The sequence below is a fragment of the Calypte anna genome, chromosome 18 (genome assembly GCF_003957555.1).
Source record: "Calypte anna isolate BGI_N300 chromosome 18, bCalAnn1_v1.p, whole genome shotgun sequence".
Lineage (NCBI taxonomy): Eukaryota > Metazoa > Chordata > Aves > Apodiformes > Trochilidae > Calypte > Calypte anna.
In genome coordinates, this window is record NC_044263.1 from 3,795,333 (window position 1) to 3,813,658 (window position 18,326).

The 18,326-nt window shown below is 44.1% G+C and overlaps 2 protein-coding genes across 3 annotated transcripts; both read right to left on the minus strand.

The window, feature by feature from the left end:
- Positions 1–1,414: 1,414 nt before the first annotated feature.
- LOC103529230 (E3 ubiquitin-protein ligase RNF135) lies at positions 1,415–7,744 on the minus strand. Its single transcript, XM_030461972.1, has 6 exons — positions 7,130–7,744; positions 6,214–6,300; positions 5,511–5,702; positions 4,119–4,278; positions 3,018–3,119; positions 1,415–2,151 (listed from the first exon to the last, which is right to left on the minus strand). The coding sequence occupies exons 1-6, from the start codon at positions 7,475–7,477 to the stop codon at positions 1,616–1,618; spliced, it is 1,425 nt and encodes a 474-aa protein (XP_030317832.1). The 5' UTR covers positions 7,478–7,744; the 3' UTR covers positions 1,415–1,615.
- A 253-nt stretch (positions 7,745–7,997) lies between these two features.
- ADAP2 (ArfGAP with dual PH domains 2) lies at positions 7,998–15,708 on the minus strand. Of its 2 annotated transcripts, XM_030461973.1 has the most exons (10): positions 15,538–15,708; positions 14,324–14,454; positions 13,691–13,782; positions 13,471–13,556; positions 13,033–13,142; positions 12,226–12,372; positions 11,430–11,513; positions 10,993–11,055; positions 10,388–10,465; positions 8,251–10,037 (listed from the first exon to the last, which is right to left on the minus strand). In XM_030461973.1, exons 1-10 carry the CDS (start codon positions 15,629–15,631, stop codon positions 9,819–9,821), a joined length of 1,104 nt encoding a protein of 367 aa, XP_030317833.1. In that variant the 5' UTR covers positions 15,632–15,708; the 3' UTR covers positions 8,251–9,818. The 2 variants fall into 2 exon arrangements, with proteins under 2 accessions (XP_030317834.1, XP_030317833.1); XM_030461974.1 differs by lacking the exon at positions 10,388–10,465 and having other exon boundaries at positions 7,998–8,333.
- Between the last annotated feature and the right edge of the window lie 2,618 nt (positions 15,709–18,326).

The window sequence follows — 18,326 nt, forward strand, 5'->3', positions numbered from 1 at the left end:
AGGGACACAACAGGCAGCACCGGCCCGCGCGCCTGCGCGAGGTGCCCGAGGCCGCGCGCCCCCCCGAGGCGGTTCGGTCCGCAGCCCCTCAGAGACCGGGACCGGGACCGAGGGTTCTGAACCCTCCTCCGAGAGGGGGGGCCTCCCCGGAACGGTGAGAGGCTGCTGCGACTAAGGAGCCGTGATGGAAATGTCGTTACCGTCACGGAACGGTGCTGGGTGCAGCGGTGCGCCAGCCAAGCGCAGGGGAACTCCCTTGTGAATTGCAATGCACTCCCTTTGAAACTGTGTGGAAATTTGTGCTCCAAATCGTTAGGAAACTGCTCCTCCTGGGCAGGATGGTGCCCCTTGTGTGTGGAAAAATTAGAGGTGCCCAGTGAGTTGACCGGGAATGGGCACCTCAGCCCTGACAGGAGAGCGGCATCAGCTGCACCTCACAGGGGTAGCAGCTCCCCCGGCTCATGGAGCAGCTGACACAAACACCTCCGGATCTTACAAATGATCATTTAGTCCAAAATGCTTTCAGTGTGTTCACTGACAGCAAAGGAGAGTAACCTTGAAGATTACCGGCAGTTCTGTCAATGACTTGTAAAAGCCATGGAACTCCATGTGGCTAAATGAGCTAGGTAAATTTCACGTGCTTTAATCACATTAGTTTCTCCTTTTTGTGTTCATTCTGGAAGCCCACTGACTCCCTGAAAAAGTTTTTTTTCTTCTTGGGAACTTTTTCAGCTTGCCTGCATGAAGCAGTTGGTCATCAGAAGGCTTTGCAGGATCTCAGCTCTGGCCTCTTCACCTTACAGAGGTAACAGGTACTGTACAGACAGGAAAATGGGACAAAGAAGGGCAGAAACATTGCCTGTATGCTGGCGAGGAAAGCTCTTGTTTCCTCAGGCTCTCTGAAAACAAAAGATGGTCCTTTCCCTAACAGCTGTCTCTTTAATCACTGCATGATTTATTAGCTGCTACAAATACATTTGAGAACATCCACTTCCCAAACCATTCCTGTGGTCACACCACCACCAGGATTGATAACCCTTTGACCTGGGCACACTTAAAACAAGATACTGGGCTAGTGAGAAAGGATGTTCTTCTGGGAGACTTCCCTGAAGTGTCCTCAAATACAAAGTCTATTTCCTGTAGTTTATTACCTACTCTAAAGGTAAAGATTCTTCTGTATGAGATGAGTAACATTCATGACCTCTGGGCATTCCTTTCTTAAAGAAAGCCTGCTTGTCAGAATGAAATGGCATCATCTATCCTCATGTAATTTTTGTATCAGTGTAGGAAAATAAAGTCCATTTGAATTGTTTACTCCCAGAGTTTCCTTGGTGCACTCCTTCCTAGGAATATTCTGGGACTATCTGAAACTGCTTAAGAAGTCCGTCTCACTCCCACAGAGATGGCTACCACCTTTACCATACACTTGTATTCCTTTAATGGAGTATGGCTACATCAGAGCACAGCATGAAGAAGAGCAGAGAAAGTATCAGTTGCAGGTTTCCAGGAAAGCCTTTGTAGCTATGTCCTCCTTGGCAAATTCCTGTGCTAAACATTGAAACTTGTATAGAAGCTCTGCAATCATAGTGAAAATTGTCACTTTTCTGAACAGGCTTTATCTCCTGTTTGTGTGACTTATTGTTAAAGATCCATTTCTTTCTAGGCTATACAGCCAGAAAGCAGGATAAAGAGGACTTGAAGTATTGATTTCAAAAGCGTGCAGAAGTATTTCCTCATCAGTGATGGAGTAGAATGACACAGTCTTCTTCTGCAGGTCCAGGAAAACTCCAACCCTCAGTGGTTTATCAAAGTGTAATAATGTTTCTTGATCTCTATGCCATGCTGACAGCTGCTTTTTAGCACCTAGCCATTCTACACACCAGGAATGCTCTGTTCTTCCTAGTTTGTCCCTTTTACCAATCATTCCATGAGCAACTCCAACAGCCCATCCATCACTGTCCTCTGTAATTACTTCCCAGTAGTGGCACCCAGCAGAGAAGCTCTGGGAACACATCACTTGGCTGATGCAGAATCTGTTGGGTGATGGTTCATAATCAGTTGGGTAGCTGGAAACCATTACCTTCCTGCTCTGGGCTGTGATTGCTAAGCGTTTATATACTCTTCTGAAATCAAAAGTCACATTTTCTGCCCCTGGAAAAGAGAAAGGAAAATATCCTCACCTGCAGGCAACAGGAAAATAGATCACTTCAGTATTTGCATGTGGTATTTACATTCAGTATTTACATCTGATAGAAAAGTGGAAGTGAACAGAATGAAAATACTCAAGAACAGAAATAAAAACCAATGATCACACAATAAACCTTAATCAAAGTTGAGTCCTGCAAGCCAGCAAGAATCTTCAACCAAACATTAACGACTGTATCCTGAGCCCAGGGCACACTGAAACATTTGTCAGGCACAAGGGAGTAAACTTCCATTCCAGACTCTACACTGCAGTGAGAGGTGAAGTTGTGTGGCACCCTACAGATGGATCTTACCCCTAATGACAATCTTATAAACAAAATTAACCTTTTGCCAATAGTAAATGTGATGTTTACCTTAATAAAGCTCACGTACTCATATGTTCATCTGGGCATGTTCTTGCATATTTTATCTGCAAAAACATTTGTCTTGCACTTTAACCTACAGCTGCAGTACTGTGTGTTAACTGTAAAAATATTTCTGTGAAAGTGATGCAGAATTCAGACAACAAATGGAGTCGTTACAGCTTAACACAGAAACTAGCAGAAAGGTGCAGGAACCAACTCAGAATGTGCAGCCATCAAGGCTGTTGAAATGGGTTTCTTATCCTTTTTATCTTGCATATTCATCTGGGTAGAGCATTGTATTCTGCTGCAGTAACTGATTAAATCGTGGTAACTTCATTGTGTTTCTATGCTTCAGGTAAACAGCCAGATCTCCTGCTGATATGCTTAAGTACAGTTTTCTTCAGCAAATCCAGTCCCATAGTCACTTAAATGCTGTTTTTGAAGAGCCACTCTGGTTTGCATACTTACACTGGGAAAACTGTCTTGAAATTGTTGGTTCTGGATTTTTAGCTGCAGACTCAGGAGATACCAAACAGGTATTTGCCTCCTGATGTAAGTCTGGAGGTTGCACTACGAACAGAAAAATTAAAGTGTTAAGGCACTTCAAAATGTAAATAGGAAGTTTTTATGCTTTCAAGGGAAAACATATCCTGCTGCCCTGAGTGTGGTCAGAACAGAACAGTCAGAAAAGTTGGATAGTTGAAGCAGGTCCATCTTTCTAAGCAGATAAGCCAGTTTTGTCACAGAAGCATTTAGAGGGTTCTTAATTTTTTTGAGCATCACGTGTTTCTTGTGATACTTGCTGTGTATTTCATAAACACAAAGTAATTTTTTTACTCTAATTGCTGACCAAAAACCCTGCCATTTAGCTGTACAGCTTTAAGGGCCGTTTCTAATTTTCCATGACCTTGTAGCACATATTTCCAAGAGCAACTGGAATACACATTCTGGTACATTTACACAATATATTTGCTTCATCATGAAAGCTGTCCATGAAAGTTCCTGTCTCACACCTCTGCCCACTGATTCCTTGGTTTTGCTAATAAAAATTAGTACGGTGCAAAGCTGTAAACTCAGTTGCTGAAATGATTGAGATGAGAAAAATTCTGAGGTAAAATATGATTAAGTATCTGGGGGTTTTGAGAACCAGTGCTTGAAATAGGCAGGTGGTACTGGAAAGGGTGGGAAGAGGAGGATTACCCTTCAGTGGCAGTGGGGTTTTAGGTCAGTTGCTCTCAAATAAAACCCTGTGGTTTTTCTACAGCACACAGATGGATACCAGATCTTTGTTCAGACATAGCTTTTGGTGGGAGGTAATTTTATGTCTGCTCTTTGCAAAGACTATGCTGTTACATTCCTCTATATTTAGAAAAACGTATTTAAATGGATTATGTTTTATTCTGGATTACAGATCTGCATGTCAGATAGTTCTTTTATTTTTTGCTTCCATTAAAGTAGTATAAAGTAATGATGTAGTATCTCAAGGAGTTTATAATAACCACTTCTTCTGAAGGACTCTGGGAGATCTACTCCCACTAAGAAAGAGATTTCAAAACAAGGAAAACTCACCTGGTTGGAACTGCTGAGAGTATTTCTCCAAAAGTAAAAATTCCAACTTTCTCTTAAGATCTTTTACAGCTCTTTTGACAACATTGAGCTTCTCAGCAAGTGTAATTCTATTCACTGTGGAAAGTGAGCCTTTGTACCTATGATTCTCAGGTAAGTTACTCTGGTAATGACATAAAAGAATCAAGGGAAAGATATAAACAATAGCAGTCGTTTCATCTAGCATATCAGATTGTATTAGAAACCCAGAGTGGAAAAACAGCAGTGATCTCTCCAAAACATCATTCTTTGTATCAAGAGCTTCCTTTATAGATTTGGTATCTGACAGAACTAACCTGAAATCTTACAGAAAATATGAAAGGATGATTTACCCTTACTAAAAAATAGAATCCTTTATTTTTCCCAAGAAAACTAAGAATGAAACTAGTTTTTCTTTTATATATATATATATATATATAAAAATTACATTTTAGCTAAGTATACACACATATACAGAAACTGCCTCTTTTTAAACTTTCTTCTTTTTCTAGAATCCAAACCAAAAAAATTACATCTAGCATAAAAAATCCATGGAAAAGTAAACCTCATTTGCCTAAATATAGAAATTGTGGAAATCCACATCTGAGCTTGCTCTCTCAGTCTGCCTTTATAGTCTGTGGAAAGAAAGAGACATTTTGAAGACTTGCTTAATCTCATTTTGCAGGTAGGAGTCTCAAGTAGGCCAGATGAGTCACACTCTAAAAGTAACTATTTCTCTTCATTGCCTCTCACAGGACTCTGGATCAGATATAAATACACAGTTACACAAGATGAATTTTAATGCAGGCCCCTGTGTCTTGGCCCTGAAGTCCACTTCTACTTTCTGGCACTGTCACACCCAGTGAACCCCACTCCAAATTCCTGCAAGCTAATCTGCATCATTGGCGTGGCTGTTTCCAACATCAAAACAAGCTCTGCTGAATGTAAAGTGCTTTAACTGCCCCTTCTGAAAGCCCTTAACATATTTTCCTTAAGAAAGAACTTACTTTTTGAGTTCTTTAACTTGCATGCTTACATATATATACACATTCTGGAAAACAAAAAGATACTAAAGGATCTTCTCTTAACCTTAGATTTGACTCAGGACTGGATTTAAGCAATGCAGTCCTCACTTCAGCTCACCAACATCCTTGGAACAAACCTCGTTCTGAATTGCATCCCCAGCCTATGCCTTTCCAAACAGTTTTTCCCTCTGAATTTCTCACCCCAATTTTCCCTGGTAACAGCAATGTCTGTGAACTGGTATCATTGTCCCTAGAGGGAACAGTGCAGTGGGGACCTGCAAGTGCCCTGTACATGTTCAGGTATCAAAGACATGTAGCTCAAGAGTTTCTGCTGCTTCATTTCAACACTTACCATTTGGGCTTCGAGGTCTATGAGTTCATTCACTTCAACACAGAGCTGGTGAATAGCCTCTTCAGTCTTCTGTTGAGCTGCTTTTTGCTCTTGTTCAATGAATGTCAGTGTGTTTTTTTCCTGTCTTTCAACATACTCTTTCATGCAACAGAAATCTTCAGTAATCTGGCTTTTGATCTGAGATGTGTACTCCTGAAAGGCAGAAAACACAGAGTTCATTGTGTTGTTTGAAAAGATGTATGGTACATGAGAATTTACTGCCCGATCTGATGTGTTCTCTGACTGACCCCTGCAGACCAAAACCAGCTACTTTTATTCACAGAGACAAATCCTGAAATACCTGCAATGAGTTTGGGGCTATTTTATTTTGACTGTTTTATGGATGACAATCTTTGCTTGACAACTTGGAAAGATCAACATTCCTTCTTTATGATTTGAATTTTCCAGAAATGTTCAGGCTACTCCTGGGGCAGGCATAAAAAGGCAACAACACACAACTCCAGTGGAGTTCATGCCAGCCAAAACAATGTTTAGTACAGCTAGTATCATAGTTAATTTCCACCAATAAAAACAAGAGCTGTAAGAGCAACAGAAGGAAACAAAGATGCCTGCCCTGGGCTGGAAGGCTGCACTGGAGTCACTCACGTCTCCAGGCTGGGAGTGGAAACAGAAGCTACCTGCAAGTAGTCAATGTACACAGTACCTTTGCTTTACTGAGATCTTTATTCAAGAGCTGGATGGTCTCTGCTGTCATTTCTATTTGCTTGGAGATGTCCCATATCTCTTCCTCCTTTAAAGTGACACATTGAACCATTTATCCTCAAAGTATAACCCTCAAAGTAAGCATGACTAGGTTAAGCAGCAAGGTAATAAAAATTCCTACATCCTAGGCATTAGCTAAGTGCTGGGCTGGTTGAGGAGGAGCCTGGAAGACGCAATTTTGAACAACACTCACAATGAAGTCAACATGCAACAGTCATCAATTATATGTTCACATATAATTGTGAGTTTCAGCCCTCTGACCAACTGCAGAGATTGAAGACAGCTTTTTAGATACATATGTGCTAAAATAATGAGAGTCAATAGATTTTTCTCATCTTCTCCAAATTAGGAAGTTGTTTTAATCAGAGCTCTAATGAACCAGTCCCATTTTGTGCTATTCAGCTGTGTGGAGCAGTAGCAATGTGTAATAATGCTACACATCCTTCCAGGAAGCTCCAATGCTATGTTGGTACAACAAATCACACCAGGCCCAAAGAACAGTCAGTTATCACTACTATATGTCAGATGAACATGTACAACTGATGTACAGCTCTTCTGACCCAGCTGCACAGACCTCAGTGTGTCAGACACCACCGATAAGCCCCAAACACTACTTCAGCAAAACCTGTCTGCTCAACATGCATGGTGTTGCTGTGACAACGCTAAAGGAAATATAAAGTTAACTCGGCGCTAGCCACATCCCCAAGCTCATGACCTCGGCAAAGAATTAGGAACTGCTGACACAGCTGTCCCAGGAGGTGCCGGGGAGGGGTGGGGGTGAGGTGTGGGGGAGGATGCGGTACCAGGGCGGTACCGGGATGCGGTGGGGCGGAGCCCCCGGCTGCCTCCGGCCGTACCTTCTCCCCAGATCGCTGTCCCGCCGCGATGCAGTCGCTGCAAGCAGCAGCTGCGGAGGGTTTCGGTTCATCCTGGGTTTCCAACTCTTCTTCCTTTATCTCCTGCGGGATTAAGCTCACCAGAGCTGCCAGCTCCCGGTTGGGCCGCAGGTCTTTCAGCTCGAAAGTTTCCCGGCAGAGCGGGCAGTCGGCGCGCTGCCTCCCCTTGCAGTACCCGACGACGCAGGTCCGGCAGAAGCTGTGAGTGCAGCCCGTGAGCCGCACCGGGTCGGTGAAATACTGCAGGCAGCAAGTGCAGGTCAGGTCCACGACGTTCAGGAGCCTCTCGAGGTCGATAGCAGCAGCCATGGCTCGGGGGGAGGAGGAGCGGAGCTGCCCGCTGTTTCGCTTTCGCCAGACGCCTCGTCCCGCCCCCGGAGGCTCCTGCCGAGTGCCGGAGGCGGGAGAGCGGCGGGACGGGCGAAGACGGGGGGCTGGGCGGTTCTGCTCGGCTCTTGGTTCTGGTAGAGACCGCTCGGCTGCACCAGGCTGGGTCTGACCTCAAGGCTGAGCACCTCAGCACAGCCAGCAGCTCCCCAGACCCGCCGGAAAGCCCAAAGCCGACCCACCTCTTCCTGGGCTGGGAACAGGTCCCAGGATTTGGGTTGGCTGTAGAAATGAACCGTGACGCAAAGCTCCCCATGACCTAGGCTTGACTTTTATGGATTCTAAAAAATAATAATAACAAAAAAAAAAAATTAGTTATCTACACGATTTAATTTTCAGAGGGAATTTCCCGATTTTGTAACATTTCCTATCAAAGTTGCTGACATGGCTGGTCCAGCACTGCGCACAGCACAGCAGGACCTGCAGGCACAGCCCTGCAAAGTTCAGGCTACTGGCTGGGCTGAGCTCTTCCGAGGTCATCCTGGGTTACTCAGCTTATCTCAAAATAACAATTAAAATATGTCAAGACAAACGGAGGTTCCTTGTACAATTCAGAGAGTTATTTACTACTGATTTCAAGGGCTGCAGGTTTAGGTTGTTAGATCTGCTGAAGCCAGTACGTGAGCTGGAATGAGACACGTTGTGTGGGGAGAGAGTGGGAACACAGGGAAGTTCATGGGAGCCCATCAGCAGGGAAAACTGCTGCAGATTGCTCTGAGCTGAATGGTGATGAGGTGGCTGAGACAGGCAGAATGGTGATCCGACTCCAGTAATTCTTCTGCACCAGAGTGAGGAGAAAAAAAAGTTAATCTCACTTATCTCTGCAAGTGCCAACACACTTCCTCATTTCTGCAGAAAAGAACTATTCTGGGTATTTCTGACTGGCTGGCAAATGTCAGCAAAAGGTGGAGACTCACCAGAAACTCTGCAAGACTTCCTCTTGATTTGTACTAAAGCTATCTGAAAAGAAGAATTAAATAATCTGAATGATTGGCTGGCTGCTTGGTAGAACCAAATCTCAGATGTGGACTTGTGGCAAGAAAACAGTGCATCAGCCAATGCAAATCTTCACCTGTTCTTGCACAGAATGGATGTAAGTGGTACCTGATGAAGAGGCACTCCCACTCCACTTGCACTGCTGGTCCTCATTCATTAATAATCTTCAGGTAAGACACCAAAAATAAAACTTTTAAATCTAGTTTCTGGCTTTCAATAGTCAGACTGAGTTCATTACATTTCAGCTGGCTTTTAGGAGGTGAGACAGATCAGCATATGTTCATCCTGTACCCATGGTGTGTTTGCTGGGGCACTATGTGGGGTTGCTTTGGAGAAAATTTTCACATGTTGGATCTGCCACACATACAATAGTCAAGAGACTATTGCAGAGGCAATAGTTGAAAGCTGGATGAAACTGTTGGCACTGCTGGCACTGCTGAAAGCAAAGATGTAGGAGTATTTGTCATTAGAGTGATTCCATTACAATATCCCCCTCTATTCAAATTTGACTTTTATTTCCTACTGTGCCAGAAATGTAACACTGCAAAAGACATTAAACCCATGTAGTGATGCCCCTATCTGGACAGGAGCTGCAGCCAGGTGGAATGTAGTTGCTTGGCCCTGCTCCTCCCTGAGAAGAGCATCCAGTGACTCCAGCATGAGCTGATATCTTAGATCTATCCAAGCGGACACCCTGCCTCTTCCTGATAGGTGATGGTATCTACTTCTTGATCACTGTCTTGATGCACTCATGCAACAGATGACCTTGCAACTGGTAAGATATGTGCCACTGGTTGGATGGTCAAGTACATCCTTAAGGATGTAGAGGAGTCCTTACATCAAAGGCAATAAAAGGAGGATATGATATAACAGCATATGCAGGAGTCCTCAAGGAAATGTAGGTCAGCACTCCTGGGGTCATATTTTCTCAACTGATTTTGGTTTTTCCCATAAGATAACACTGGATGATTCACTCCTGTGTCAGGCAGGGAAAGCTCCCTCTACCCAAAAGCAGAGAAGAGTAGGAAGGTAGAAGGCACTTCAAGCACGGTTCTGCAGAGGCACAGATAATTTCTGAGTATCTGCACTCCTACTTACTAATTTCTCTGTTTCCACCCTTCCTGTTCCTGTGGCTGTTGAAGGAAGAAGCGCTTTGTACCAAAGTCACTGCAGGGCCTTGAACACCATCCTTGCTACCAGAAAGAGGCCACAGAGCATGGCTGAACAGAGCCCAAGAAGTGCAGTTCACCAGAACTCAGTGCTAGTCTTAATGATTCAGGGGCTGGGCAATGACGCCATTTAAGGCATCTATCCACTCCTTCTGCTCCTTGTCGGTCTCACATATAAACACAAACTCTCTCATTGGTGTCACCACAGTGATTGCTGGTTTCCTTTTCTTCACTTGGACTCTCTGGGGCAAGCCAGCTCGTACTTCATACCCCTCATCCCTCCTTCCAATGAAGACCTGTCCCTGTGCAAATGCATCCTAGAAAGAAGGAAGCAGGAGACAGCCATTAGCCAGCAGACAGTGAAGCTCCAGCAGACACTGTTCTGTCCTCTGACATGGAGCAGGATTTGGGGATGTGTGTACACCCACTTGGTGACAATGCAGCAGGGAAACACAGCTACTTTTAAAAGACCTAGATCTTCCTGACAGCCACTTTAAGGGCCAGAATTCCCAAACAGCACAGCTTCAAAGAGATCAATTGACATGGATCTGTGGGACTGAGCCTGCTTGTCTTGTACAGCCTCTGGAAGAGCTGGATGTGAACAGACCCTTCCTCCCACCCAACTTCAGGAAGGGGCTTGTGGAGCAGCAAAGAACACTCTTCTTACCAGTGGATTTTTAAAGTACATCAGGTTCCTTTCTTGAGAATCCAGGCAGAACCAGCGCACCTTAAAGGCCTCCTTCTGCTGCAAGGAGATGGTAGAAGTTCTTTAAAGGGGACTTCAGCCTATTCAAGGCAGATCCCTGAATTGCTTGAATGACTCAGAGCTTGAGTTCAGTTTCATTCCTGCCTGTAACTGGTAACGGGTGAGTCCCTGCTGTGTGCAGCCCTCAGCTCCCTTCTCTTTGGGTGCACACTAGAAGTTTGTATTTAATGACAATTGGTAAGACAGGGAAATTTGGTACTACCAGTGATTAAATTACCAAGATTAAGAAAGTTGCAGAAAATAGATTAAGAGAACAGAACTTTGCATGTCCACTGCCAGCTGATCCATCTTATTCTTCAAGGACAATTCTTCTTCCCACTCTTATTTTCCATGCAAAGTAAAACATGGTCCCAGAGAACAGAGCAAGCTTGAATATAGTGTCTTTTATCAACCCAGGAAGTGTACAGTCATTCAACAAACCGTTTACTACTAGTAAATATCATAGAATTATCAAATATTCTCCATCTGGAACAATCCTGTTTATGTATTGCCAAGTATGTACTTACTTTTGGTCCTGTTTTCTCCATATGTCCTTCTTTGACATATTTTCTTGTGATCCTGGGTATGAGCTAGAACACAAAAACACACACAAAGAAGTCTGTCTTGTTCAAGCTTGCTTTTGTGTTCTGTTTCTGTCACCCTCACTTTTGGCTCTGAGGGCCTGGGTTATTTTTGGCTGCTCAGTAAAGGGAAGTCTGAACTAAGAAGGAACATCAAGTTTTTGAAAGATTACACTTTATAAGGACCGCATGGAGACTTTTAGACCTTAAATGCTGACAATATTTTTGCATGTTATCCAGTGTGGCCTCTTCTTCTGCCTGTTCTGCCCATTCCCAAGACCCATATGCTCCTGCTTGAGCACCTGACTCTAGCACAAAAAGTGACAAAATGCTTTCCCATCCTATGTTTGCACAGACAGCTTCAAGTCCTTTTCAGTTCTCACCTCAGGCTCAGGGACAGCTGGGAAGGTTGTTCTGAGATAATAGTAACGTGCTGCTCGAATAGCATTGAACCAGTCAACAATCTCCTATGGAAAACAGCAGATGCAAACATAAAGACAAGAAATACAACAAGAAGCAAGAGTGCTGCTTCTTCAAAATGCCTTTCTCCTTCCTTGTGACCCCTTCGCAAATATTTATTTTCTACCCAAGGGGCAGAAGGAGTCAGTGACTTGTCCCAAACACCTCAAAAACACTTTGAGCCTGCAAAATCAATTAAAAATGCCCCTCTGGGGACATCCCAGACTTTCTCAGCCTGGACAGTCACCCAAGTCTGTGTACACAGGCTTTTTCAGTTGAGTCAGTTACAGATTGTTTTAAAACCTCTGTACCTGGAAAGAAAGTGAGAACTATGGCAAGGGAAGAAACAGAAATCTAACAAAACTCGACAGACTTTCTAAAATTAACATTCTTTGCTTGGAAAAAATGCAGAACAGCAATAGTTTCTGTCAAGAAGGTTCCAAAGAATACAACCACAGAATTACATAAAACTTTCAAGCAGTTACCCTACTATGTGCCCCACTAAGGCCTTAGGACTATTCAGGGTGTGAAGTTGAATATATAACCCAACAGAATAGGAACAGGGTGTTATAGTTATTAGTGGCAAATTCTGCAACTTTCTGTATTCTACAAGTCATAGTGACTCCAAATAAAACCAGATCCTGCAGAAACAGGGCATCTCTTCCAAATAGAGCCATCATCCAGGCATCTTGCTTATTCCAAAATATCTGTAATATTCACCTTTCCACTTTCGTGATAGACAAAAAGGTTCCTTGTTTGACCATCTGTGATGTAGGTGATCTGCAGCCCATGAGAATGTTGGATTTTCTCTGTCTGGAACATTGCATTCAGATTCCCAATGCTGATAATGGCTTTTGGACCTCTGGACTGTGAAATGAAAAGCATCACTGTATTGAAGGGCTCTCAGGGAAGGCAATGAAGGACAGCTGTATGAGAACGAGATGCCTACTGAAGAGAAAACAGGTATCCTAAAATACCTGATTATTTGATATGCCTAAAATATAAAGTCTTAATTATATGCTATACAAAATCACTTACAAAGGAATTACTCCCTTTCCTGACAAATGCTGGGTTGTTACTTGAGAGGAGTGTGTCTGGATTGCAAGGGACTGGCTCCATCTCCAGCCTCATAGTTGGAGAGCAATTAGCTACACTCTCTCACAGAAGCAAGACATGTTGAGGATGATGCTGCAGCAGCTGATGAGAGTATTTTGGTCATGTAAGAGGTAACAGCTGCTAACACATCTCTTCTTCATCCTGCTTTTCAACTGCCAGTATCCATTTCCTTTGTTCACTAAGCAAAAGAAGGCTGCAGAGATAAGATAAGGGATGAGAAAAAGGGCTAACTCCATACGAGCCATTGCCTAAGATACCACATATGTTTCTCCAGTAACTTCTGGGCTGCTCCAAACACGGCCTGGCCTGGCTGCCAACCTAGAGACAAAGCTCTTTATGCTCGTGTATATCAGGGTGTGAGGACAGATGTTGACTTAACTACCTACAGCAAACTCTAGCTGAGGAACTCACTTCTTTGGTGTAGTATTTCATCACCCCTTCCCTTGCTGACAGAAGAAATCGCCTCTTCTGGTACTGTTTGCTTTCCCGCCCACGCTTCCACAGGAATCCTTCACGGCTACCTGAGGATCAGACCAAGTGTCAGAGAAGGGCAGCACAATACCAAGACTCTTTACCTAAATGGTGATGTTTCAAGTCTTTTCTCCATGTGGGCATTTTGACTTCATATGAAAAAGAACTAGAGAAATTTAGAGATGTGAATACACCCTTGCACTCGTCTAAATGCCTTTTCTTTGGAGCTTCTTCTCAAAGTTAGACTCAAAACAAGGCCTGCACATCCAAGGGTTAATATAAGACAAGCCAACCCTCAAGATCTTCAAAGTTGCAAACATGACCCTGTAATGTTGGCCTTCAGACTAACACCTTTTCCCTGACAATTCTAACTTTTACCTGCAGAACAAGGATCTTGGCAGACTTGGGTGGCAACAAATTCCTCACGCTCATATTTAGCTCTAATCCATTGCTCTTTTAAAACCCTGAAAGAGGAAAACACAGATAAATCTGATCTACCTCTACTCTATTTTCACCAGCCAACCAAAGAGACCTGTAGAGGGAAGCAGTAGTTCAATAACTGTAAAGGTCAGAAGCAGTCAGTGCAGCATGAACTTACAAGCAGTCACGGGAATGGGGGATGTAATAGTATGGAGGGACATTTGCCTCATATTTAGCTTTGGCACAGAGATTCCCATGCTGCTTCATAAACTGAAATACAAAAAAAGTTACAGTCAAGACATACAACTACAAAATCAATACCATGTCATGTACATAAAATGAAACTTGTATAAAGGGAGCACTTTGTTGCTCAGTCTCACCATGACTCTCAGTGCATCTCTGCACACATGTATAAATAAATCCCTTTGGCACTATAGTTTGCACTATTTAGGTAGCTGACACAAGTCGACTGAAATATGAGAAGCTGAACCAATTTTTAAGCAAGATATGTTGATTATTGAATTGAATATACTATCTGTAAATATCTGTGGGCTTCTAAACCACACTGAGGAGTTACTGTGTGCTATAAAAAAACCCCAAACACTGCAGGATATTAGAAACACAGTCACTTAACAGTGTAATTTGATTAAGTAGGTTATGAAAAAAAACCCTAAAGTCACCCATGGAGCTAACTTGGCTCTGTGTGGCTTTGTTCCTCTATCCATAGTGGGTGAGATAGGAACTATAAGACAGAGGAAGTTATGACAAAGTGGGGAGAAAAGTAAGTGAATTAGTGCTTTTTCCTCTGTACCTCTATAAGATCGTTCTCCCAGAAGTCAAGCCGGAGAGATTTGACCCTGCTGATTTGAGGAAGATTCCGATGGATTCCAGAGCAATTCAAACAAATGAATATTCCAAGTTTGTAAGAAGCCCACTCTGGATCTAGATATAAACACAAAGAGTGAACTAATACATGGGAAAAGGCACAGCCATTGGCAAGGGCAAAAAAAGCACATCTGATGCACAGCCCAGGCTTCACAAATAATACACCAAATACTACCCCATTGTTTATGGCTGTCACTCACTGTGTTCAGAGGGACAGCATCTGCTTTCCTCAGTGCCTCTGCGTTTGTAAGGTCTTTCACCAACTATTTGTTTGAAAACGAACATGACTGTGCAGGCAAGTGAGTGGTGATGTAAGCTCAGCTAATTATCAGTTCTGCACAGAAAACTGCTGATGCTGAATTAATGATGGATAGACAATGAGCACTCCTGAGAGTACAACACCCAGTGTGAGGACTCGTGTCCCCCACCCATAAAAGCTCCTGCTACCCCTTGCCACTGCATCCCCTGAGGTGACCCCAATGAGCTGATGCTTAGAAGTGTTCAGAGCACTCTGGCATGACCCTTTCCTTGAACTGACACTGTCCCCACGCTTCTCTCTTATCACATCAAACAGAAGTCATCTTCCAGCTGCTGTCGGGCACCCGCCAGCTCATTTTGGTGGGTGTTCCAGCAGACTCTTTGGTGCCCTTCTCTGCACCAAGCCCAGTGCAGAGACATTCCCCCCAAAGCTGGAAAACCACTCCACACACTCTCCTCCTCCAGCCTTGTGCACGGGCTACAAATAACTCTGGGGAAGCTGCTGATGTGCTGAGGCCGCTTCCTGTCCCACGCTGTCCTCTCCTGGCCCCGTGGGACTCCTCCCCGCCGCTGCTGGCTCTGCCTGCCTGAGGGGAGCCGTGTCCTGACAGCCTGGAGCCCGCCAGCCCACCTCCGAGAGCGGGACCGGGGCCGCCCGCCTCGGTTACCCACCTGCTGCCTCCTCCCGCCCCTGCGGCACACGAACGGTGCCCACGGGCCCCGCTTCCAGGGACCGAGTGAAACAGAGGCCGGCACGGCCAGAGCCTGAGCGGGGATGGACAGGCGGCTGGAGGGACCCGGCAGCCCCCAGCTCAGCCGCGCTTTCCTGTCAGAAAGGGCCCGGGGGACGGAGAGGAGCGCGGCCGTGGCGCTGCCCCTTACCTGGCGCCCCGCAGTCGGCGCAGCGGCTGTTCCCGGTGCCGGCGGCCCTCTGCAGCTCCAGTAGCAGCGTCTTGTTGCGGTCGCGGTCCATCATAGCCGCTCGGTGCCCGGTGCTCGGCCCGGAGCTCTCCGTGAGGCGAATGAGGAACTGGAGCGCGGCCCCGGCGCCACAGGGCGCCCCGTCCCCTCCCGCGCCCCGGGCGGGCGCTGCCGGGCCGCCCCTCAGGCCGCCTCCCGGCGGCGGCTGTCCCGGAGGGGCTGCCCCGCGTCAGGGCCCATGGAGGCGGCCCCGAGAGGGCCCCGGGAGCGCCCGCCCGCCCGTCCCTTCCCCCGAGGGGCGTGAGGCGGGTCGGTAACGGTAGCACCCCCGGCAGCCCCGGTACCACCGCTCCGAGAGAAGCTCGGATAAGCGTTCCTGCTCTGAAAATTCATCACCAAGGGGCCCTTTTTTTCCGGTACCTGAGGGTTGTTTCAACTCCACCTCAGGTTTGTCTTTAAAACAAATAATTTTTAAAAGGCTGCTACCTCAGGGAACGGCATCGCCTCACCAGACACCCCCGGAGCTGCAGTCTCCTCAGCAGAGCTCTGCCCACCTGCAGGTGCTCAGCGCAGCGTCTGAGCTCTGTGACACCAAAGGGCTGCGAGGAGAAAAAGCAAACCCAGGGAAAAGGGTGCATTTCAGGGTTGGCAAAGCCCAGTGAAGGACATAAGAACATTCCAAGATAAAGCCAATGTCAGAAAGTCTGCGACATGTTACTCAGTTTATCTAAGAAAAGAAAAAGGAGAAAAATTTCAGATGGTGTAAAGATATAAAAGGTTAATTAAAGATTAAGAGTTATTCAGTTTTTAATTTTACTAGCTTCAGGGTAAACTTGGTTTGCATAGTTAACTTGCATTACTATAGTGCACTATGACCTGCAGTTCTTCTTTAGTGAACTTTCTGTATAATCTTCTGTAGTTACTTATTTTGCAGATGAGAAAATACTATGCTAGAGATGCATTACCAGCTGGATGTTCTAAAAGACTTTTTCAGTCTTTTTAGATCTGTACCTTTTATTTTACAATATTGTGAAGTCATGAAATAACCAGCAGCCAAACATCTGAAAAGTTGAGTCGTTCAACTACCTACATATATTCTCTTTTCAGTACTCACCCTTTAAGAACAGTTGTATCCTGCAACGTAAACATGGATTTAATTTTCCTCACAGATAATTTATATGCAAACCCTACACTGATGCCTAATTTTTGTGGTGCCCTTACAAATCCTGTAAAATAAGAGAATTTGTATGACATTTGCAAAATTGTTCTTTATGCTCAAGGCAACATGTAAACTCACCACCAAAAAAAGCAGGCATTGGTCAGAAGCACCATGCTGCTTCTGAAGATCACCTACTTAACTGGGTGAGCTTCAATGTCTTTCTGCAACTTTTAAGGGACATGTTCTCAGCTCCTAAGATACATCTTACCTCATTTCAGGGCTTTTACAAAGACCAAGATAGTCTTGCAAAGGGGTCCTTCCATCCTTCTACTCTGAATTAGTATTTATAAAGTCTATGCTTGCAACAAAACAGCTTTTTTTCTGCATTACTCATGGGACTGTAGAGTAATGTCAGCTTCATTTGCATTCTAGAAAGCAATACTGGAAGAACAGTAAAAAGAAAGAAACTTTTAAGAGATTTTAACAACATTTGTACAATAATTTTAAAACAAAAAAACCCCAACATGTAGTAATAACTACTGCCTAAATAGGGTGGCAGAGTAATTGTGAAACTCCAGGGTTTTTTACTTCTGGTTTCACAGAATTCTTTGTTTAGGTAGATCACAGACATGGGTTTTGTCCTTTCCTTTCCAAGTATTTTCAATCATTCTCAAGATTCCTGAAGTTGCCTTTTTATGTTTTGGAAGAAAAGGAGTTTTCTGCTAAGCAGGGCACAGACTACTGCAGGAAAACATTTTTAATCAAAGGTAGGGGATTTCCGCAGACCTGGAATGGATCTTGGGAGGAATTTCCTTTTAAGCCAATTTAATCAAAACCAGCCCCAGATCTCTTGTCCTTGAGACCAGCCCATCCCTCAGAGAAACATGCTTTCTCCTACCAGGGAATAGATGCTGAGTCTTGATGCACAAAGATGCAAAGCTGCTTGTTTGTCATTACAAGTGGCTTATCCTTTCATTCAAACTAGCTTGAGTTGGTTTCATGTAGCAATTACACAAGTACCTTATCAAGAAGTGAAGTGCTTGAATTCCATTTTACTGTTTGAACTCCATAGCCTGGGGGTGCTATCAAAAATTCTAAAGACAATTATTAGAACAAGAGTTGACTTCAAATGGAGATAAATTGTGTCCCGTGGATTTCTACTTTATGTCTCTTAAATTACTGATGAACTTCCTAACATATCACTTTATTAGAACTTGGTTCCCATTTATGTAGGTCCCCCACTGTAATCTAGTTAGATTCAGAGTGCCATTATAAGGCAATGAACAGATATACATTGATTTTAAATTTTTTTTCAATTTATTTATTTTTATAAAACCATAAAGGAGTTGCTTTGACCATTGACACAACAATACAAACCATTAAGATTTTAACAGACACCCCTTTGTTTCATTCTTATTTGATAATTCTGGTCCACTGAAAAAGTAAGCATAAAAATTATTATCTACAATGTAGAAGCTTAAAATAATTTACTGTTTTCAGAAATATTTCTCATTCTTGAACATCTTTAACACACGAAAAATTTAAGATGAGAACAGAATGTGCTAGAAAATGGCCTTACTGAAACATTGAG

Coding starts and splice junctions, on each gene's coding strand:
- LOC103529230 (XM_030461972.1), bottom strand. CDS start 7,477: ATGGCTGCTGCTATCGACCTCGAGAGGCTCCTGAACGTCGTGGACCTG. Junction 6,301..7,129: donor GACAGCGATCTGGGGAGAAG/GTACGGCCGGAG, acceptor GTCACTTTAAAG/GAGGAAGAGATATGGGACAT. Junction 3,120..4,118: donor CTCTCAGCAGTTCCAACCAG/GTGAGTTTTCCT, acceptor TTCTGTTCGTAG/TGCAACCTCCAGACTTACAT.
- ADAP2 (XM_030461973.1), bottom strand. CDS start 15,631: ATGATGGACCGCGACCGCAACAAGACGCTGCTACTGGAGCTGCAGAGG. Junction 14,455..15,537: donor CGCCGACTGCGGGGCGCCAG/GTAAGGGGCAGC, acceptor GTTTATATCTAG/ATCCAGAGTGGGCTTCTTAC. Junction 13,143..13,470: donor CCAAGATCCTTGTTCTGCAG/GTAAAAGTTAGA, acceptor TCTGATCCTCAG/GTAGCCGTGAAGGATTCCTG.